Source organism: Epinephelus moara, chromosome 14 (genome assembly GCF_006386435.1).
Source record: "Epinephelus moara isolate mb chromosome 14, YSFRI_EMoa_1.0, whole genome shotgun sequence".
Classification (NCBI taxonomy): domain Eukaryota; kingdom Metazoa; phylum Chordata; class Actinopteri; order Perciformes; family Serranidae; genus Epinephelus; species Epinephelus moara.
This window is the reverse complement of record NC_065519.1, coordinates 20,057,231-20,080,879: the sequence shown is the minus strand read 5'-3', so window position 1 is coordinate 20,080,879 and position 23,649 is coordinate 20,057,231. Positions and strand designations below refer to the sequence as shown.

The following is a 23,649-nucleotide window of genomic DNA, read 5'->3' as shown; positions in this document are numbered from 1 at the left end:
GGGTATTTTCCAAATCTGATTTAACACCGGAAACTGTTAGAGCAGCTTCAATGGAAATCAAGCAGGGTCTTTGTCTGTGAAGTGCTTCAGTGAGTGTTATTAATCAGTGACACAGAGAAGGAACAATGCTTATCTCCATTGTCCCAAGAAACCCAGTCTGAATGTTTGTGGGTCTTTAACCTCATTTAAATTTATTTCCTCCCACCAACACCTTTTAATCAAAGTGTTTGTGTTTACATCTGCGGTGTGGCTCCCCAAATAAAACACTCAGCTAGTTGAGTGCTATTTTTATGGGCTATAATTGTAGTGGTTGTGATTTAAGAGTAAAGACATTAAAGGTTACACAAACTTGAAATTATTTATTCACAAAACAAGAGACAATTTCAGGCACTTGTGTAGCAGGACATTTGTTTTTGCTCTGAGACGCCAAGGATCATCATTGTCTGTTTTTCGAGCAGTAACTCTGGCGAAGTTCTGGTGCTGCGAGGGAAAACATCTGATCCCTCCCATTAGCTCAGAGGAAAGGTTTGTGGGATGTGTACTTCGCTGCATCTGCACTTAATTTCGGATCATTCGCACTGACTCTGGTTCGAATCGGTGCTAAAGATTATTTGAAATTGCGGCCTGGCCAGATTTACCTCCGGCTGGGTTTCCTTCAAGAAAAGAAGCCACAGAAAATTGTCCTGTGACGATGATGGCTCTTATTCCGAAGCCGATCTTGATGGGAAACCTTTATTAGTTGACATCTCCTTTCTTTCTCAGCGTCTTCTACTCGCACTCTAATCTCTCCTTCGATTTCCTCTCCGTCCCACACTGTCTCTCCTCTGATCTTCTGCTCTTGGCTCACTACTTTTTTATTTTCCACTCCCTGCTGCCTTCAGTCTCCTTTGTCACTGCTGCTGTCCTGCAGTTTCAGGACGCTCTCCAATCGTTTGGCCCTAATGGGAGGCAACTGCTCGTACATGTCGAAGCCAAGCTCTGAGTGCTTTCGTGGCAGACGGAAGAGAAGCAAGTGGTTCTTCAACACCTGGAAATGAGACAAAGAGAGTGAGGAGGAGGTGAGAGGAGAAGCAGAGGTGGTGGCTGCCAGGTATGTAGGAAGACTGTGGAGCAGTTCAGACACATGGATTCAGCTGTAACACCAGAACATCATGTGCTGCATTGAGAGTGCATGAAGACTACTCTACTACTACTACTAGAGAGATCAGTGAACAGTGAGCTTATAGCTAGCTATAAGTAATCAATAAATAGCTTTAGTATTGGATAAATGGTTAAAATTCAAAGCTTAAAGCAGAGGTTCTCAAAGTTTTGACGACTGAGTGCTGATGTAGAGCCAGCATATGATTTAGGACGTGGAAGTCAGAGTATTTATGACTGAGCTCATAATGGTGTTAGAGCACCGCATCCACCTCTTTGCAGAGAAGGCCGATCACTTCATCTATCCGCAGAGGTCTGATGAGTTCATCAGTGTGTCCTGAAACCTCCTTTTCTCCTCAATCACACAGCGTTTGTTTCCATGGTGGCTTTTCGATCTCACTTTCACATTAAACTGCAGAGCTGCCCACAAAAATTGCTAGCTTTAGCTAAGAGGACAGAGCGACCAGTAGCTTCCCATAATGTTGTCAGCTAATTATAATAACAATTGGAGCCTGTCGGTGGCAAAATCAAAACTTCCAGTGAACTGATGTAAAGCGACAGAGCACATGGAGACTATATTGCAGCCTGCTTTTACTGCTGTTGGCTGCAGCGCTCTCTCTCTCTCAACACCTAAAATTATTGTCTCCACTGGTCACTTTGACACACAAAAAAGTGAAAATAGAATCCAGGTAAAAAAAATACTGAAAAGCGAGAGACAACTGATGCTCTGTGTATGCAACCATAGATCGAAACCTTGTGCCGGGTGCTTGTGGAGAGCGGGAAACAACAGGATCGACAGGAAGGCAATCCAGGCAAATCATTATAAGAGCCAACATGTTTCGACCACTGCAGGTCTTGATCACAGCTTTCAGAACATACAACACAGGTATGGCCCCACCTATATGCTGGCAGAAGCCAATTGGAGGCCGTCACATGACCCATATAATGGCATGACAGGTGAAACAAATAGACAATAATGAAAAAATAACAAGTTAATGAAGTGACATGAGGTACCCAGAAAAAATAAACACAAATATACACACCTATCTTTACACACAGAATATGGAAACTTAATCAAAGGGAAGCTTTTTGGATCCATCAGCAGGATGCTTTAAAGTATCCTGGTCTCAATGTGGATGTAGACTTCCGGTCTAGACTACCAGTTCCATGAAAATCGTGTGGGAACCACATTCACAGAAAATGAATTGACTAACATCCTGTATAAAATGCATGTCCCGTGATATTCGCGCTAGGTTAATTCAACTCAGGATACCAGCAGAATGTATTGGACCCCCTCTAGACTGCATAGGGCTACGATCAAAGGTGACCCCGGGTGCTGGAAGTGCCCTGACGAAGGTACATTAAACAACGTCCTATGGGATCGCCCTAAAGTACGTGACTTTTGGACATCAGCTCATGATTCCTTCCGAGAATTACTGGTTAGGCAGTCCCCTTTTGTATCCGTCTTTTTCTGTTTGGGGACCCATCAGTCTTAAAAGATACAATTCCCTCTATCTAAACTAAGCACAAAAAGTAAGGAAATTTGTGTTTGGTAGTTGTAACAACGATTCTTGGCAATAAATCTTATTCCGTTGGAAAGCCTGTTTATTTCTCTTTCAAATGGTGCCACATTTGTAAGGAACATGCATTTGTGGGATGAGCAGCAGAGCTGAGTATGTGGGTTGAGCCCATGAGAAATTTGCCAAACCTTCTCTGCCAATGCCAAACAGCTTTTTTTTGCTGTTGTGTAGGCAGCTACATAGACAATGCAGAGTGGCGGACTGAAGTGGAGGGAGAAACATGGGATATGAGGTTTAAATCAGTGGCTGCAGGTCTGTCCTTCCATCAGATAGTGTTTATATGAGTGCTTGAAATGTGTAATAGAGGTTATTGCTCTAATGTAGTGCAGGATTTTGTTGCAGATCTTAGTGTTAGTGTGACAAAATGATCTCTGACTGGAATTCATTTTGTGAGGTGGCACAGGAATAAGTGCATGTGAAACTGATCTAGTGATGTGCTGCTGTCTCGTGTTGAGCAAGTAGAGCAGTAAGTGTAGGATTGTTATTGTTAAGTGAAGGCGTTAGAGTGTGAGAGTGCGGTGCAGTGATGAGTCTAAAGGGGGAGGTTACCATGGATATTGTTAGCTCTGTTATCTTGCTATAGGTTCAATGGTTTCCTCTCTGATGAGGGACCATATGGGGAGACAGTAGGATAGAGATAATGATTGCATGTAGGTATGTGTCAGGAACAGCGGGGGTGAGATATGGTCTGATCTTGTTATAGACGTACAAGACAGGTCAAGAGGATAGGTGTGTAGGTGTGATTGGCTCCTGCCACTATATAGGTGTGGTTATACCTGTGTTGTGAGGTTTGAAAGCCCTGACGAAGACCTGCAGTGGTTGAAACATGTCGGCTCTTTTAATGATTTAGCCACTACAATAAAGGCTTTTTAATATTTCTTTCCTCGTTTTTCTATATTTTTTCGGAGTGCCTGGATCCTGTTGTTTCCTCTTCTCCCCAAACACCAACACAAGCTTTTGATCTACGTTTCAATAAACAGAGCAACCAGTCGTGTCTTTCCTTTCAGTCTTTTTTTTTTTACCTAGATTTTGCCTGGATTGCCTTCCTGTCAAAAAATACTGAAGTTTCCCTTTGAAGATGGCGTACAGAATATTAACTGGTCCGAGTGTATGTTGCAGATGTGTTCAGTGATACTGAAATTACAGCAAAGCTGAAACTGAGACAACAACCACAGAAAACTAAGATAATAAAACAACACAGACCGTTGGATGTAAAATCAATTACATAAAAAAAATAAAGATAAAAGGATCGCCACGTGCATAATTAACACAGAGACATAAAAACCTTAGATGATAAGAAAAACTATCCAGCAGCCCAACAGTGACTTGGATGATGGTGCACAAGATGAGAAACAGACACATTTGTCTGAGAGATTGTAGAAAAAAAACATCATTGGAAAGTTACGTGAGAGGCGAGTGGAAGCGTTGGTACAATCACTAAACACCTCGCAGCGTATAAAGATCAGAGAGAGAGAAAAAGAGGTGGTTTACAGAAAGAAGTGTACCTCATCTGTCAGGAAGTAGATTTTCCTCAGCATACTGTGTCGAGCTGCTTCAACCTCCTATAAAGAGGACGAGGGGATTAAAGATCAAAGGACTCATTGATATACGGCACTGACGCACTTTCTGTCTCTTTGTCTACTTAATAAACTCACCAGCATGCATGAGTGTTTCTGGGTGCATTGCTCTAAAATAATATAACTGCAAATAGAACTGACTCCGTTCTTTATTCCACTTTGTGTCACTGAATGTGTTTCTTATTGTGGCGTGTTTACCCTGCGGACCTCACAGTTAAATAAAAGTCACATACCATGACTTAAAATCAATATTTAGAAACATGAAAGAGCACAGTTGACTTTGTGAGACCAACTCAGAGGCTTCTCCTTTGACAGTTAATCAACAACACATGAGTTTTGAAGATGCATAAAATCAAGATTTTGCATCCAGTGAGCTCATGTTTGGCGCCGAAATGTGCATAAATCCCCATAAATCCACTGGGCACTTCTCACAAGTCCAACGTCCTATTCGGTGCAGCTGCAGCACCTTCTGGATTTGCTAAATCACTACATATGTTAGTTTGTCTTAGATTTCACTGCGGCTGATTTAAAAAAGCCATGAAGCAAGATCTTATCATACATACATAATCAGAAAATTCCGACAGGGCGTGGGGATAGACTTCATTAAGAGAGGATGCCACGTAGTGCTGTACCTGAGCCGCAGCGTCCTGAGAGAAGATGAAGGAGTTGACGTGAGACAAGGCGACCACGTATAAAAGAGGACACCAGCGGGGCTTCAGGGTCCCTGTGACCAAAGTGCGGAAGTAGAGACGGAGGAGAGGGAGGGAGTCTTCTGGGGGGGAGGTGAACCGCTCGATAGGGATGGAGAGCTTCAAATGAAGAGACAGAACATGTGTTATGTGATCAAAGAATATTTATGTTCCAAAAAAGTCACTTGAAAAAGGCACATTAACTCATAAACTAATGATAATAAAAAGCAACATTTGGGCTCCAATGGTTCAGGTATTCATACCAAACCATCACGACACGGGGGTCACGTTTCGGTGCACGCAGCTCCACGCAGGAGACACAGTATGTAGACTGATGGATGTAACGTGGAACCAAACTCACAAGCATGAGTTCTGCCAGGAGACTTTTAGCCATTGAGACAAATTGTGATGTGTGATATTGGGCTATATAAATAAAGTTGAATAAAAAATTATCCCTTATATTTTCCCTTATCCCTTACGTTTTTTTGTGCTGTACCAAACTCACAATAAACCATGACTCCTAAACCGCTGAACCGTGACCTCTGAGCACCGTTACACCCCTGAGTAACATCCTCATCCTCACCTGTTCCTGAGTGACCCCCAGTGACCTCAGTATTCCCACGTGTTCTCCAAACACAGCCAGCCTCATGGTGGCGCTGTACCTCCTCTGCAGCGGTAAGAGGACCCAGCAGCCGAAGAGCCGGTCTCCAAAGGACACAGCTTCGTACTGGGTTAAAAGAGCAGTGTACAAGTCCTGGAAGGAGGCAAGGCCTGGAGGGGGGACATCCAGGTCCAAAGAGTCCAGCCTGGACTGCCTGTAAATGGAAGAGTTTGGGTTTAACTCCATTCTCTATGCTCAGTCTAGATTTTGCACCAAAAGAACAAGGTTTTCAAACATTTCAGACCTGGTCAGCAGTCTGAACAGACCCCAGATCAGTTTCTGAACAGGCCTCTCCAGGAACAAGTCACTGGAACACAGGAACACACAGGACAGGCGGGCGAACTTGGCGACAGGAGGGATCACCTGCGACATGACAAAATGAAATGGATTAGTTACAGTAACTAATGTGATGACTGCTGCACAGATGAAACCTGCCTCGACTTGTTTCTGTACCTTTAGTGCTTCCTCTCTCCAGACCTCCAGCAGCAGCAGCCACTGCAGACAGTGGGTGACCGCCTGCAGAGCCCCCTGTGGGAGCTCCTCCACCGCCGACCCTCCACCGTCAGACACCCCTGTGTGCTCGTACAGGCTGACGAGCGGGAGGTAAGGCCAATCGGAGGGCAAGGTGGGACCAGTGAGCTCTGGGAGGAGATGGGAGCTGATCCAGGGGTTGCGGCCGAGGAGAGCGTCCCGGGACGTCAGCACGGATGACTCCAGATGGGCCAGGTGAGTGAGGAAGCAGCCTCGTATGGACGGCAGCTGGACGCAGGCTTCTCTCAGGAGGGCGCCGACAGTCTGCAGCGAGGGAGCGGTGTGGTGTGGCGTGTCCTCTTGGAGTTTCAGTTCTCCCAGCTCAACAGCCTCAGGTCCTCCGCTGTGGCCCTCTCTGCGAAGCAAACAAGTAAATACAAACATGCAATAATTACAATATACAATAATTTGCGAAATTAGATTGGAATCATCGACCCAGTTTTTCAAGCACTAAATCATTATCTGAAGGAATGTATTACATGTAAACAAAACAAAGGCTCTTACAGCTGTAGATTGTAACTTTTATTAACAAGAAATTTTTTTCAGATGAAGCTGTCACTATATTCACACAGCACAAAATAAGATAGATAAAATAATCTATAAAAGAAATCATACTCCTCTGCCTACTCTGCCTTATAGTGCCTCTAATGGCCTTACTGCATGTGAACAAAAATAACCAGCCAGAGCTGAAGAGTCTCTAACGCAGCTGTCAGACGAGTCAGACAAGGCTAGGCAGCACTGATGAAATATGAATCCAGATTCTGTTACTTCATAGCCTACTTCTCACCTCAGATGTTTGACGAGACTTAGCATTTTCTCTTGTAACCTGAGAGGCCTTAACAGCCCCAGTAAACACGCCTGTTGCTTTGATATCCTCGCCAGAAATAAGGCAGATGTAGTCATGACACAAGAAACTCATCTCCTGAGGAAAGACATCTAAAACATCGGAAAAGTTCACAAGCTGTGACTGACATGATTGACACTATATTAGAGAATCCTCTGCTCTGATTGGTTGTTTTTGGTGCACCACAGTAGATTCTAGTAAAGGCCATTAGAGGAGGAAGGAGGAGGGACATGATTCATTTTAACAGACCATCTCTCTGATGTGCTTCTTTCAGAATAAAGTGAAAGTTGCAGCAAATCTGACACAAAGTTATTCCCATGAAAGTTACCAACTGCAGCGTTAAGCTTGGTTGTGTTGGCACTTACTGGTAATCAATCCCAAATTAAACTCTGTAAATTACATGTTTACTCACGATATAAAGTCCTTGCTGAAGATGATGGTGGACAGCAGCTCATGCGCCAGGTACTCACTGCCTGGTAGCAACCATGGCAGCAGAACTAGCGCCACCTGGTGGTACAGTGGTGCATGCTTGGCTACCTCTGGCTCAACAGGAACCTGAGAAGAAACCAAATGCTGGGTTAGGTAAAAATTAGGATGTGATATTAAGCTTTAATTTGAGAGTTAGATTTGGTTTGTAACAGAAACTACCACAACCTGAGAGAGAGAAGCAGTTGAGAACAGAGGATAATGTTGCTGTGTGAAACTAAGCCTAAAGTGCAAGTGATTTAAGTTGGAGCCTACCAGTCTGTGTGCCAGCCAAAGCAGCAGGTAGAGTAGGTGGTGTTCGTGACGGAGAAGCCAGGCTCTGGTGTGGGACAACTTGGGCGTAGCCTGACTGCAACTTCTCAGGTAACCAATCACAGGTTCTGGCAGGAGGAGACCAGTGAACTGCAGAGTGGGAAAGAAAGTCAGACACATGATGCTGGCCTGACGTGATTTCACAGTTGCAGAACACATTTCCCGAGCAGGTGTGAGCTTCCGCGATCTCAATCTTTTGGTGTAAGGTGGTCGTAAAGCACTGTCAACAACCAGTAGGTGTGCTCTCTCCTGCGCCGAACAAAAAGCAGTAACAAGTAGACAGTAAACATGGACGGGATGCAGAGGAGGCGTAAGAACATGAGCAAGTCTCATTCTATTAGACTGTGGAAAAGGATAAACTGGTGTTGTATTTAGCGTGTATCTGATCCACCAACCAAAAATTATTTTAGTGACAAATCATTCCTGAAGCATTTCGCCTCTCATTCTCACACTCTCCTCCCACTAAAAAATAGTGCAGCTGACCAATGGAGGCTGGTGGCGAGTTGAAGCCACAAACTCCCAAAAGGTAAAGTCTGTATGCAAATACAGTTTGTTTTTATAGATTATACTGATGCCGAATTGAAAAGAATACTGTCAACATATGACGCCTTTTATCTTGTGTGCCCAGAGTTATGTGTTCTTGCTAACAAGTATGAATTGTTAAAATGTCGTATTTCTCAGAGGGAGTTTGGTGTTATATTTTCTACCAGGAGTAGGATGGGAAATAACCTTAAAAAGAATCTAGTTGTGGTCTTGCAAATAGTGACCCTGCATGATCCCAAGTCTTTGTAAAGTTTTATAGTGTGAGACTAAAACTCATGCTGTCTCTAGATGTGAGAAGGTGTCAGGCTCCAGTCTTTCAAAAGTATTTTCAAAGTCTTCTAGTACATGACAGGCATTTAATGGAAATTTTGAGGTAAAAAAATGCATGGGATTTTGTGTATGTCACCACAAGATGGCAGCAAAATATACCTTACTGCCTCAGTGACAGGCCACCAGACTGCCAAAAGGCTGCCATTAAAGACTTAACGAAATTACCTTACCAATTAGTTTCTCATCTTTGGCTCAAAGTGTGTTTAGTTTTATAGAGAAAGTATGTAAACTTTACCTTGCAGCTGAGGCCTTTGTGGATGCCTGTGATTGTTTCCAGGAGGAGCCCCAGGCCTGTGAGAAGAGGGAAGGGAGAGCTGGGAACAACCAGCCCCGGGCGGTCCCTCCATCCTGGGCAGGCCAAACCAGGGAGGCTGGGAGTCATCTCTGGGCCCTGATGACCAGACTGGACATTGCACACTACTGAGGAAGACCTGGGGAGAAAACATTTAATAATAGTGAAAAAAATAATGTCAACAGGCTCACAGAACGTACTGTTAGATGTGCAATTGATAAAGTTTTTTCTAGAACAAAAAGCTACTATCATCTCTTTTCAGTATTTAGAAATTGACCGCAGTTGAAAATATAACAAGGAATAACAACATGAACTACAAAGATTGTTCTCACAGTAACTCAGACATACTTCAGGTTCTTTATCAGGCCTTGAACAACATGGTGGGACAGCAGAGGGAGGAGGACCTCAGACGTCAGCAGCTCCAGTTCTTGAAGGGTCTCTACAGGCTTGAAACAGTTCTAAGGAAGAGAGTCGTGTTAACTGCCACCAGGACAAATACATTTTTTAACACCAAATATCCATCCCAGTGTTTCCTCTGTATTCATTCTGCAGCTGCATACCGCTGAGAGTCCCTCAATGAGGCAAGTGTCTGTGGTTAGTTCACGTGTAAGCAATAACAGCAGGGTAGTCGAGCGTCTCTAAAATTAAATTGAACTAAACTAAACTGATAAAGTCAGCTGAACAGGTGACGTGAAGATAACTCCTGGTTATAGACTGGTTTGGTGGTGAACGACACAGTATCGTGTTGATGCATTCTGTGTTTTTATTTGAGCTTGATCAGAGAATATTCAGTTAAAACTGACTAGCGATGCTTTTTTCCTGTCATTGTTCTCATGTTAAAGAAAAGCCAACTTCAGGATTTACTCCAGATGTCCTTCACCACTGTTTTGGAAGAATTGAAACAGGCAAACCAGCTTTAAAAGTGATGTATTTTCTTACTGAATAAGTGCTGTGCGGTGTAACATTACTACAGTGAACTAAAACTAAACTAAAAACTAAAACCTGATGTGAGAAACAATTTAGTTTCTGATTTTAAAATAAAAACTAGACTTAGAAAAAACAAAAACGGACTCATATGTTATTGTGTACTGACAGGACAAACTAAAATAAAACAAATATATACAGGAAATGTCTTTACAAGTTTGTATCGTGAAACCTATTCTGAACTTCTTTTATTTTGCCCCTGACTAATACACCCATATTATAACAAAAAAAACCCACTAATACTAAAATTAATAAAAAATATATTGAAACTAAACATTTTTAAACAATAAAAACTAACTGACACTAAACTGAACTGAAAACAAAAATTGAAAAAATGAAATAAAACTAAATAAAAGCACAAAACTCTTAAAAAAAAAAACTGGTGCAGTGGATCTAATTTACGCAGATGTGAGGAGCGTTCATGTGGCTACAGCCTTGGCAGAATGAGTGCTTAGTTGTGTTATTAATTTATTATGTAGTTCCTGGATTCATAGCTCAGTAAAGCACAGACTTTCACTGTCTTGTCATTTTTTAGACATTTACTTGAACAACACATTTGTTATAATAAGTATCACTTGGTAACACGGCAGGAAGCAGTACCTGTCTGGAGAGCTGGTGGTAGTAGGCTTCTAGGTAGAGCAGGTAAGCTGGTATCACAGCCAGGCTGCTCTCTGTCTGAACTGGATTATCAAGGTTCTTCACGAAACCCTTCAAATGTCCCAACAAGGACGTCTGCAGCCCTGAGACGTGACCCCAAGACACAGGAGGAGGAGGAGGGCACTCTTCTCCCTGAGAGCTGTGGTAAAAACAGAGAGGGTGATGTGTGGATAAAAAAGGATTCAGGTGTGTTGTGTGATGATTTCATAAAACCACTTTGATCCTCATCTGTACCTGACCATGCCAGCCTGCAGCTCCTGATGACAACCAGCAGTGTGTGTGACCTGTGTGAGCAGAGAAAGCAGAGCCAGGACCCGTGGGAGCTGCAGAGGCAGCAGAGGATCTGAGGGAGCCAGGACTCTGTGAACGGACTGCAGCGCCTGCGCTAAGCCTGGATATAGGTCTCTGTGGGGACATAATGACAGTGTGAGAAGAGCAGAGGAGAGGATTAGACTGTGTCAAGCTACTGTAGGTACTGTAAGTACGAGACTGTTCTACACTGATTCACTGTCCCGCAGCTCAGTTGGAAAGAAACACAGATAGACCCGCTTTTTACCACTCCTTTCTGCCCCTGTTGGTCAGCTGTTTTATCTTACATGTATAATTTGCAGGCCTGTCCGTAGCCGGCTGCTACAACCCACAGCCTGTAGGCCTCAGTAGTGATCCTGAGGGCCTCAGTCTGCTCCAGCAGCAGCTCACTGGGCTCAGCACTCAGCAGACAAGGCAGACGCTCTGCCACTCCATGAGAGTTTAACTGGGGAGAGCAGATAAGAAGGTTAGATGGTAATGCTTATACAAGAGGAGTAATTTAGATTTAAATTTAGATAATGCTTATATGGTACTTATCGTGGGCGCAGTTACTTTAATACATTATCAACCAATTAAACTCTGTTGTTAGATTCCACAGCTGCACTCACCAGTCTGGCACAGGCGTGTCTGCCAGAGGTAGCCAACACTCTCAACAGCTTCATGGCGCTGGCCTGTGGGAGTCCGTAAACAGACTGAGGAGGCGAAGAAGATGGCGCTGTCCAGGAAGTGGGGAGGAACTCTGACAACACCGTCTCCATCAAGCGAGGACAGTCGAGCACCTGAGAGTGAAAAACATTTTTACTGAATTTGTCCACAAGAAAATACAGAAGATAATAATTATTGAACAGCAGGTATGGAGGACGAATAGTTGAGAGATTACGTGACTGTTATTGTTGCTACCTGGGTGGCAGATGAGGAGGAGTGCCTGGCGATACGAGTCAGGATCTCCAGGACGTCCTGGACCACTCGAGGAGAAGGTCGGACCACCTCAAGGATGTAACGTAGCCTGGGGAGCAGTTTCATCTTCAGCAGACCCTGAAACACACACAGAGAGCCAACGATAATCACTCATCTACAGAACGTCTTAATTACTGTACATTTACATCACATAGGAAATCTAAAAAAGCAGAGGAAAACAAGTTCACCTTGACAACATCCTGCCTGGCCACATCATGATCGCTCTTCCTCTCTTCTTTCTCCTTAGCTGTCAACTTCATATTTTCAGGCAGCCCTTCATCCTCCTCTTCTTCCTCCTCCTGAGCAGACGGCAGCAGAGGGAAGGAGGCCAGGCCGCGAAACCAGGAGAAGGTGCAGTCCAAACACTCCTGAGAGGGCAAACACATGAGATATGAACACGAGGGACCAGATAATGGATTACCTCTTCTATATTTTGTGAAAGCATGTCAACATTACTGTGATGTTGCTCTGCACTCTGCAGAATCACTTCCTAACCAAACTTCAATGAGTCTTTGCAGATAAAATGATGCAATCACAAGAAAAACACGCTGTAATGCTTCGCGTTGTCTTACTTCATCCTCGGCACACACAAGGAGGGCTTTAAGTGCATGCACAGCTGTGGACATCACTCCCTCCACACTGTCGTCCAATGCAAAGCGGAGCAGGAAGAGCAGGCCGGCGTCGAGTAGAGTGGACACCACGCTGCCTTGCAGAACTGACAGGTACTCCCCGGCACGTGCCTGCAGGTAAGAAATGCAGCAACATGACTACAGACATGTGACACTGAATATGTTTAGATGCACAAAATATTCTGGATTTTCAAATGGAATATGGTGTTTATTCTGAATGTCAGTGTGCATGTAGACGTTTGTTTGCCAACCTTTGAGAGGATGTTGGCCAAAGTGCTGAGCGCCAGACTCCTCTGTTGGATGATCTGACTTCGAGACAGCATGAAGAGCTCCTGCAGGGAGTAACCTGCCCGCTGGAGAGAAAGCCTCAGTGTTAAGAGCAAAATCATTACAAGGAAAAAGACCTGAAGCCTCGTCTGTAAAGCTAAATTAAATTTGGTTTTCAGTCACAGTCACAATGATGCGTCACTGTTAACAGGTTTCATTAAAAGTGGCACAATGTTCTGTCAAAGCTGAAGGGAAAATTTAATTTAAGAGCAGGTTAGGTGTAAAGCTTTCACACTAAAGGCTCTTTACAAATATGCTCTCTGGAGGAAATGTCATCAATGCTTCTTTGTGACTCCACAGTTTTATTAACAAAAACAGATATGAGCAAAACACTGCATTCACATGAATAGGACAGAACATTTAAAAGACTGAACTTGGAGTAAAGAGACACTATAATGACTCGAGATGTTCCGATACCATTTTTTCTTTGGCAACTCTGATACCTGAACTTGTGTATCAGCTGACAGCCTTTGTAAAACATGAACAAATACATGCAGAGAATGGATGCGACAGAAGTTGCCAAATCACTGACATTTCGCTAATGGCTACCACACTATTTACTGGAAATAAATTCTTCTTTGCCCCTCCTAAAAATAGTGGCTACAGTGCAACTTGCTGTGTAGGCTACGGTTTTAAAGCAGCGAAGAACTGGAAAAACTGTTGTTTTAATCCAAGTGTCAAAGTACTTTAAAGTTCATTCATAAATTATGTGGTATTGGATCAGTGCATAGACTTGCATACTCAATCCAACATTTTAGGCAGCATAGGAGGCATTTCCTAGTCTGGTAGGACAACTCGTAACAACTCTGATAATGACACTTAAAGTTACAGGTAAAATGTGAAGTTCAGAACTTTAAATACATAAGGAAAACATGAAGAATAGACCCGAAGGTGTTGTATACATTTTATCGATTTTAAACATTAAAAGACACAAAAGGAAAACATTCAACTCATTGCCCACTGACCTCGGGCTCCTCTCCGTGATGGTGCAGGCCTAAATGTGTGGGCAGATCCTCAGTGGGTGGAATCAAGGTCCCTGCAAAGTCAAAGCGAGCCTGCATGGCCTATCAGGACACAGAACCACAGACAGTGTTGGCTCACACATCTTTTCAACTCAAGACCACTTTTCACCTGTTACTAAGAACTTAAAGACTTTTAAATAAATGAAACTGGTATCTACCGTTATTGTCAGAAACATCTCCTTACCTTCTCCGTTCCTTTCCTTCTGGGTGGAGGCAAGTCTCTCATCCACTCCAGCTTCTCTGGCTCCAGCTTATCCATGTGGACCCACTCCCTCTGAGGCTTCAGCGGGAGATCCTTCTCTGAATTCACACACACACATACACACACACACACACACACACACACACATGAGGGCAAAAAAAAGACTAGTAACCATGTGTGACTGCTGGTATTTATTGTTTTGACTATCCACAAATAAAGTGACAACTGCAGCATGTGCCACCGCTGTAAACACCAACTACCGCTGCACTAACAAAATAATCCACAAAAACAGCAAATGTGCTTCCTCCCGAGCTCTTTGATGTCTTGATGACATAGTGCAGACACATGGACACGCTTTCAGTAGGGCTACAGATGTTTCTATTTTACAGTAAAAAAGGAAAGTCTTTTGAACAGAGTCATATTTTTAGTATAACACAAACTTACTTTTACACATATCAGGAGTCGACCATCATGAAAATACCAAACTTTTTAAAGTGCTGCTGTTGGTTGAAAACTGCATTCAAACATAAATACGCATGTTTAAAATAAGCCCTGCTTCCACAGAGCAGTACAGTACGGTTCAGTTCAGTTCAGTTCGGTACGCTTCTTGTCTGTTTCCACTGTGAAAAGTTGTTCATGGTACCAATGGAACAGTTCTGTACCGTCCCCATTTTTGGTCCCCCCTCTGTTGTTGCAGACCTCCCTCTGTGTCACCAGTGAAATGCCAGGACATACAGTGAGTACTGGACGAACCAGTGAGTGCCTTCCCAGCTAACTTTACTTGCTCGTTAGATATTCCCACCAGGACAGGGACTTGCAGCACATGTCAACAGACAGGCACATACAGATCCTTCACTAAACATTAAGGCCACGCCCCTTTTGGGGGGATAGAAAACTTAAGATACAATTTGACGTGTTTAATTTTGACACATCTGTATGCATTTATTTCTTGTTTTAACGACACGTCATAACTGTTTTGTGACCTTGCCTGACTGTGAACATTCGCGATTACTTAATTAATCAAGGTTGATCATTGTCACTGTCCTTTAGTCTCCCCCGTCCAAGTGGACCAATGACCCAACAGAGTGGCTGAATACTTTTTTTTGACTGACAGTGAATATTCTCGTATCTTATGTGCCTTAAAAAAATCAGTGTGAAAGTCTTGGTTCTCATACTAGACAACAGCTTCAGCATTTCTCTCCATATGTGACAGCACGTTACTAACCCCGCTAAGGAGGCACGGCTTTGGCGATGACACGATGCCAGTCTGGTCAGTGTGTATCACGTGATACTAGTGACAGTAGTAACATCATTTAACATTTAATGGTAACGCGGCAGAGCACTAGATTTTAAATTAGAGGATTGTATTTTGCGCAACATGTTTTTCAAAACATTGTTAATTTCAAACAATTTCCAGGCCTGGAAAACACTTTATCTAATTTCATAACTTTTCCAGGAATTTCATGACCTTGGGAACACTTCATATCATACTATAACCATCTGCACAGCTTGTGCTTCTCTCAATGATTGAAAGAATAAAACACGTATAACAGTGACTGGGAGAGGTGGGCTGTAATGTGACAAATATATATATCTTGCAACAATATAATAAACAATTCTCAGTCACCCTGCTGCCCACGGCTATGATATAAGTTTTTTGCGAGGACCTGAGGCAACGTCTGGTTATTTATTTTCAACCTACAACGAGGATACATAGTTTTTTTCTAAAAAGGAAGGTAGAGGAGGCAATAAATAATCTTTGGCCAGGAAAACAGGAGGGCAAAAACAGCTCTACTAACACTTTTTTTGTGCAAAATAGACAACGGTATAAATGATGCTCAGGATCTTTTTCCATAGGATCCATTAGCAACTCTTTCATCATGACTGGGAGTATTCTTTGAATGATCTGCAGTAACTTAATTGCAGAGAGTGGCTACTTCTGGCTCAGCCTGGCTTTTCTGCTAATCACACAAAGTGAAATCAATGATCAGCTTTATGTCGGGATATCAGCCATGCAGCAGAAGCATCACACATTAGTTACACAATTAGAGAATGGATGCTTCAGAGAAAGGGCAGAGCAGAGAGAGTGAAGGGGAGAGAACCAGGTGGGTGACATAAATCAGGAGGGAGATGAGGGCAGAGACAGCTGGCACAAAGTCAGATGTGACGTCTCCTTGAGGTGGTGCATTTAAGGCTTCTCCCTCAAAATATACCACTAAACGAAAAATTTGACAGTCTCAGCAACAAGGGTACGATTTACGACGACGGAAGAAGTATTCAGATCCTTTACTGAGGTAAAAGTACGAATACCACAATTTACTTAAAGTATAAAGTGTGCAGTAAAATGTTCCCTGTCACTGTTTTACTTTTATATTTTTAGTTTTTAGATTAATATCACTGCTGCACTAATGTGTATGTTGCAATTTACTGCTGTAGATGTTTAAGGTGTGCTAAATTTTACTCCTTTATACACTGTTGGGTAGTTTAATCTACAGCAATGCATCATATTCTATAAGATCATCATAAGTTTGCAGAATCACTTCTGTGTGAGAACCACTTATTTCTAAAAAGTCAACTTTTCATGGTGTCAGAAAAACAGATCTGTGTTGATGCATTTTCCTGCTGATCCAAGAGGGTTTTTAAAGAGTTTGTTAAGCTCAAGAAGTAGGAGAATCTCCTCTAAACATGAAGAAACACTTTATCCCTCAGTTGATCAGAAACCTTCAAATTAAACATTACCAAATTTGGAAATCCGTTGATTTACTGAACAGGAAGGCGATCTAAAATTATAACCTGAACAGTACATAAAGCTGTCAGACAAATGTAGTGGAGCAAAAGTACAATATTTACCTCTGAGATGTCGTGAAATAGAAGTATAAAGTTGCAAAAAATGGGAATACTTAAGTAAAGTACAAGTAAACCTAAACTCTGTACTAAAAAGGGATGGGTATCAGTACTTGATACCTTTAAGGCCTTAAGGCAGGGGTCTTTAAGTTTAAACTAGGCCTACAATAACATGCAGAGCGGCTCAAATGCCATATATTAAGATACTCTTTTGTGGTGCATCGTACACTAAGCTTTTACAATAATAATTATCGGCAGATTAATTTATCTATACATCGTTTCTGAGGTGGTCGGTATGTCAGAGTCCCTTGCTTGAAAAATTACAAAACTATTCATTCTGGCTCACAAGACGAAACATACACTTGAAATAATAATACAGCTAACTGGTCAATTATGTTTCAATAGTACACGGCTGTTAGCAAACTAGTTCACTTTGCTGTTATGGTTAGATGCCACACAGGAATTAAGCGTTAGCTAGTTAACATGAGTGCACAAGGATTCATGGGTAACAGTTAACCTATCATTGATGTTGTATACTGTTAATTGTTCTTTTTTAACAGGCCAATTTATCTTTGCTGATAATATGTTAGATTCATGTTAATGTGTATTTCAGACATATTTTAATTTAAAAAAACAACAACAGAAAAACAAAAGTAACAGAAATTTGGTTCCCCGACTCGCAATAACTCTGAGGAACCCCAGTTGCGGACCCAGGCTTTAAGGTATTACCAGAAACCAAGTAGTATCTAAACCTGATCCTGGACTGTCCTGACTCCCTGCCATATCAGCAAACTTTTTGTTGCTGCTGCCTCTGGAGCCACTCTCCTCCCAGGGAATCGAACATCAGCACAATTAGCATTAGCTTACACAGCAGCAGCTGTTCAACAGTCCCAACAAACTCACACTGACACCAAAATGACTAATCTCTGTTCTTAAACCTGTTAATAATCCTAATGTAACGTTAGCCGAATGATGCTAACAGTTAGCCCTGTCACTGTGTGTGCGAGGTTGACTCTCTTAACTGTCCCCTGCGCTGAGCTCACACTGCCGCAGATATAGCTACAACCCATACAGTCTGCAGTGTGGTGAAGTCGAGCACAACATATTTGACAGAGCTGGCAGTTCAGTGTGCCGAGATGCCATCAAAACAATTAAAAATATGGCTATACTACACGCCACTTCATCACAAAGTAATTTGAAAAATATTCTATAGCATAGTCATCCACATAACTTTATAGCTGTTGATTTATTTATATCACCAGCAGCAGCAGAGACCACACAACTGACAAGTTAGACATGATAAAAAGGGTCCTTTGAATGCATCATACCCGTCACAGCAGGTGGTGGTGGCGGCGGTGGCAGTTCCTCCTCTTTCTCCTCCTCCTCTCCTTCCATCTCCACTTCTTGGGGTTTCTGAGACAGCACAGCAGCACCGGAGGAGTCTGACTCTCTGCTCACAGTTTCAAGAGGAAAATTGTCCTTGCTGCTTTTGCCCTGGGGTTGTTTGCATGGGGAGGCGGAGGATGGGACGCTCTGGGCTTTCCGAGACCTAACAAACTCCACCAGTCTAGGATCTGGGAGGCAGAAATAATCGTGTTATCCGCAGTGGTACCGACAAAATGAAAAATAAAAGTTTAGATCTTCTTAACTAGCTAGGATACAAACTCAACACATATCATGTCTTCACCTCAACATTTATCTTAATTAACTATCATGTGGACAACAACACTGCTTACCGAGCTGTAATAAGAGTTTTTTCTGCTCCTCGAGTATCTCAGACGGAGACATGGCCTGGAGCTTTGCCTGGTTCTCTCTGTGGATCCTCATGGTCTCTCCTGAGCTATCTGGACACTCAAGTCCCTCACCAGACAGCAGGCAGGGACCTGAGACTGCAGTCCGCTCTGGTGAGTGGAGAGGAGCAAGGAGACAAGAAGAAAGTGGAGACAAAAATAATGTAAAGAGGAGGTTTAAACCAATCAGCATATTCTTTAAGACTTTCAACACATCTGCTGACATATGAATTACATTTACTCACCATCATGTGCGGCACTGCGCTGATCTGTATCCATGCTGGTCTCAGGAGGCAGGTTCTGCTCCCTGTGTTCAGGCGCACAATGTAAAGGTGTCTTTCCCTCCTTCAGTCTCTGAGCTGCGATCTGACGTGCAAAGATACTCTTCTTTCCCCCAGCTGAAGACAGCGGCACCTGGTTGTGAGCATGAATACATTTAAAAAATCCATTTTTAAGTAATACATAATTCTGTATATACAGAGAAGCATTTTTTCTTCATTGCTGATGGCCAGAGTTGTTGCCACTTTTATAATTAAAGGGTTTATACACTATACTATGCATGATTTTCCTAAAAAACTGCATAGACTAGAGTTGGGTCAGTTTCCAGTTTTGTTGGTCCCGTGCGGTGTTGGAGCTTAAAACAATTTAATTTTATGCCAACTGGCTGAACTGGCATTTGTGATAATGACATGTTCTGGCAAATTATAATAAGTAATCTGCATCAGCAACTTGTGGTGATGGCATCACACTGTTATATACAACTCTTACTGCATTAGTAAAAAGCAATATGACAATGTGATTAATATAATATGAAGTTTATAAATGGACTAAGGGAGCCACTAGTGTCTAACAGGCTACTGCCGAGCCCAGGCTGGTGTCGGCAACATTTAGGAGATCAAATCTCAGTAGTGTTGAAAGGGCAGAACGGCTACGTTGTGTTTGTTTACATGAATGTTCATGTGTTTTTTGGGGTGACGAGAGGAAAAACTGCAGAGTTAGTCTCTCTTGAAAACTAAAACTGCACATACATGACAACATTTTGGATTTGAAGCCAACAAAAGAGGTGTCCAAACTAAGCGCAGTTTGGAGCTTAACTTTCTTCAAACGCCGTGTTTCCATTAATTCCTGTCGCTTGATTTGAAAGCACCACAATGGACGAAGAACGGCTGATTCATGAAGTTGAAATGAGGAATTATCTACACGACTCCTTCTTATGACACCACTAAAACCTAATAACCTTTAATGTACTCAGTGTGGACAAAGAGCTCCAATTGTATCCAATGCTACGCGATAGTCAGATGTTAGTTTTCTGTTGGGACACAGCGTCATTGTGTTCCACTTGGGAGCGGCTGCTGAGTAAAGTGGGACACCTGGTAAAATTCAGTGTACCAGTCTGGCCCGGTGTTTGGCTTATTATCAAACCGGTTTGAACTTTCACACTGGCCCAACCCTAGTACAGACTCATACACTTATAACCCACTGGAATTTTGTGGGGGTGTATTTATCTATAGAGACTCTGCCCTCTGCCTGTATTTTTTTATCCTCTTCTTAGTTTGCTGTGTTCAGGACGTTCCTGGGCACAGCAGGCAGGTGAGGTTGTAACTTTAAATAAAGGTAGCGACCAGTTGCCAGACCGTAAGTAGCACACATCCAAAAGGAAGCTTCAAAATTGTGAACACAGCACGGAAAAAAGCAAATAAAATTAACAAGACTGAATTTGGGGTTAGTTTCACTTTCACTGGTAATGCTGTTCATAAACAGTAATAATAATTCCAAAATAGTATACTTTTAATGAGAACGGGCATTAAAGTCTTTTTACCTGACTGCTGGTCTCTGATCGGTGCAATACTTTGGGGAAAGCCATTCCTGTAAATGCTGGTAGAGATACTGGGGTGGAGCTGGTGTCTCTCTCCTTAAAACAAAGAATAATGTTACAGATGCATTTATGAAATAATTAAAAAAAAAACTGTGTATTGGGTCAAGCTCAAAATGATATGACATTGACACTGGGTGCATGTATACTTTAATTAGCACACAGTCACTGATTCACACTTTACATTTCCATTCTTTTGCAGCAGGTACTTACAACAATCCTGGAGAGGACAGCACTGATGTGAGTGTCGTGTCTGTCCAGCGTCTGTCCAGCATCCTCATCCTCGAAAGTGACACGGCTGGCTTTAAAGCGAGACTTCTTGGGAGGGGCTGGCGTAAGAGACGGGAGTTGGTCTGGAAGATCTAGAGGAAACATAAAACATTAGGTGTTAAATAATCTTATATACAGTCCATTGTTAGACATCTTTAAGTGTGTAACCCATGCATTTTAAGTATCATCTTAGCCTTGTGTCGAGCCTTTTTCAATAAGAAACAAAAACATATCCCTTACCTTCTATGGTGACAACATCTCGCTGTCTTTCTTCATCCTCCCCGTTATGTTCCCCTCCTTCTCCTCCAGCCTCGCCTCTCCTCTTGTCAGGTCGGCGGACCACACTGGCAGCAGACTGGGCACCGGAGGTCAGAAACCTCTCCTGCTCTCTCAGGAGGTCTGCCTCAGAGTCAGTTGGCTTGGGACGCCGCAACATCCCTCTGAGGGGACACAAAAGAGGATGTTAAATATATTCCCACTGTTGTGTCTAATTCTAATTTCCCTATCCATTTGTATCCCTCCATACTTCCACCTGAACCCAGCTACTCCATGGAGAAAATTACTTTGACACAGCAGGGTCCCTACAGCTGAAGGCAAGTTAGATTAAGACTTTCTTTGATGCCAATCAGAATGAAAGACCAATTTAACAATAACCAAAATAGAACATTTCAATATCACTTATGGCCTTATTTTCATTACCATTTAAGACTTTTTAAGGATCTGCAGGAACCCTGCACAGGACTACAGAGTGCTGGAAGGATGATATTTTTCTGTAGGCCAACATGGAATTTAGCATTGCCCTGGTTCTCCCGTCAAAAAGCCTACAGAATTCTTCTGTTGGATTACTGCAGGAATTAAACCCTGTGGCAAACAAAAGTTTACGTACAATACCTAGAGACATTGAGTTCACAAAGGAACACCACTTTTATGATTTTTAAAACCTAAATGCAATCGCCGGAAGTAAAAGCCAACATTTGGCTATAAATAAACTACACCACGGTTGCATGACTTAATATCCCTACCACAACAAGATTGTAAAGCCATGTTGGGCGTGATGATAAAAGAATTTCTGTAGCCTATTACAACATTACTTGAATTGTATAGGCCAGAAATGATATTCAACAACATCATGGCACAGAAATATGTAGAAATATAGGCTTTAGAGGCTAATCAAAATGCATTGTATTATCGCAGCCTACCCTATACGTTGCGCACTGTAGTGCCAAATATATAGGCTAGAAAAGTGGCAGAAAAAAAACAAAAGAAGTTCTGATGTAATTAATAGGCCTACCCAATTTATTTAGTCATACCTCAGTCCTTATTTGCAACCATCTCTGTATCTGAGTGTCTTCAGTCTGTATGTTTTACAGAAATGTATTTTGTTCACTCATGAAACAACCCTATACATGAGATTTATAATTAAACGGTGAACTCATCACAGCACATATGACTGAAGTCCAAAGGGTGGACATTTGGATGCAGCCAATTTATTTATTTAACCTATATTGAACCTGAAAAACCTTTCGATGGCAAGACAGGCAGCAACATAGGTTACAGAAAGACAACATAGAACACAAACACGAATTAAATGGTGCAGCCAATGATTCAAGGGGCCCAAGGTTGCTGGGTGCCCACAAATATAACTGTTACGCCCCTGTTGACAGATAAAGGATGGCATTTTAACTGATTTGAGACTCATTCAAGCTGTCATCTGGTTACACCGTGTTTAAGCTGATAGCTGGATCCGTCAGATTGGAGAGCATCGTAAATTAAAACACCATGAATTGAACATTATCTCACCTGCTTTCGAGTACAGTCTGAACTTTGGTTAGCTTGGCTGATAAAACGGCAAACTAACGTTGTCAAAGAGTGTAAAATAAGCACAGAAAGCGACCAGCTTTAACTAATTAGTCACATTAACTATATATTTCTAAACGTTAGCTAACTAGCTACATATTCCTTCTTCGTTTTCACGTGCAGTTCAGTTTACATCCGACACGCACCGGGCATGAACGTAACGTAGCGTTACCTTTAACCTAGCATTATTTTTAAAATGTCAAACCTCACTCAGCTGAGGCTTAAAATAATTCAACACAACACCAAATAGTATCACTACAACGAGACTAACGTTGCTGTTTTAAAATGATTCATATTAGTGTTAGCTACCTTCAGTTAGTGCTGGGTCCGTGATACACAACTCTCAGTGCACCACACGGAAGGGTTTTAATGTGACACCAAACTCCACCTTCAAAATAAAAGCTGTCCCTGAATAACCTGAAGGGAGCGCGCGGCGGCTATTTTTACCCACATATCCCTCTTTCTTTTATATATTATTAGGTAATAGAGGCTGAGAAGGTATGCACTGTTTATCTGAGTAGTTGTTAGTGAATATTTTGATGCATCCTGGTTGATTTATGTCGTGTAACGCGCAGGGTTTATCACATCAGCTACATGGGGCGTTATCCATCATCCAGGACATTGTGCAGCGCACCCGCATCTGGATGAACACAGTGCAGTGATGATGTATTATTATGCATATTTTTATTAGTTAAACTGACCACTGGAAGCAGGCCTCCTCTCTGACTGCATCATGGTCAACCTCTGCTGCCTCTGCTGCGGTGAAATCCCTCAACCCCGCCCCCCTCCGTCCGGCCAGGCGGGACCACCGCGGGATCCCCGCTCCGTGCAGCAGCAGCAGCAGCAGCAGCAGCCTGCTGGCTCCGGCCCAGACCGTGTGGGGCTGAGGGGGCCACAGAGAGGGGGAGCAGACCGGAGTGAACGGAGCAAGTGAATAAAAAGGAGT

The 23,649-nt window shown here is 42.6% G+C and overlaps 1 protein-coding gene across 4 annotated transcripts; it reads right to left on the bottom strand.

Annotated features, from left to right (window-relative positions):
• Positions 1–344: 344 nt before the first annotated feature.
• Positions 345–23,532, bottom strand: rpap1 (RNA polymerase II associated protein 1). Of its 4 annotated transcripts, none has more exons than XM_050061152.1 (27): positions 23,405–23,532; positions 21,087–21,286; positions 20,790–20,938; positions 20,523–20,615; positions 18,949–19,117; positions 18,650–18,814; positions 18,242–18,487; positions 14,052–14,167; positions 13,811–13,909; positions 12,770–12,871; positions 12,462–12,629; positions 12,078–12,257; positions 11,833–11,967; positions 11,541–11,711; positions 11,220–11,377; positions 10,858–11,028; positions 10,567–10,762; positions 9,331–9,440; positions 8,926–9,121; positions 7,761–7,907; positions 7,432–7,574; positions 6,098–6,530; positions 5,889–6,007; positions 5,567–5,798; positions 4,927–5,103; positions 4,223–4,279; positions 345–1,027 (listed from the first exon to the last, which is right to left on the bottom strand). In XM_050061152.1, the coding sequence occupies exons 2-27, from the start codon at positions 21,280–21,282 to the stop codon at positions 878–880; spliced, it is 4,278 nt and encodes a 1,425-aa protein (XP_049917109.1). In that variant the 5' UTR covers positions 21,283–21,286; positions 23,405–23,532; the 3' UTR covers positions 345–877. The 4 variants fall into 4 exon arrangements, with proteins under 4 accessions (XP_049917109.1, XP_049917107.1, XP_049917108.1 ...); XM_050061150.1 differs by lacking the exon at positions 23,405–23,532 and adding an exon at positions 23,013–23,083; XM_050061151.1 differs by lacking the exon at positions 23,405–23,532 and adding an exon at positions 22,647–22,997.
• Between the last annotated feature and the right edge of the window lie 117 nt (positions 23,533–23,649).

What these genes read in the sequence shown, in the direction of transcription:
- rpap1 (XM_050061152.1), bottom strand. Translation starts at nt 21,282, where the DNA reads ATGTTGCGGCGTCCCAAGCCAACTGACTCTGAGGCAGACCTCCTGAGA. An exon ending in ACAAAGGCCTCAGCTGCAAG is followed by an intron (nt 7,908 to 8,925) that starts GTAAAGTTTACA and finishes CCCACTCTGCAG; the next exon opens with TTCACTGGTCTCCTCCTGCC. An exon ending in TTTGGCTGGCACACAGACTG is followed by an intron (nt 7,575 to 7,760) that starts GTAGGCTCCAAC and finishes GTTTCTTCTCAG; the next exon opens with GTTCCTGTTGAGCCAGAGGT.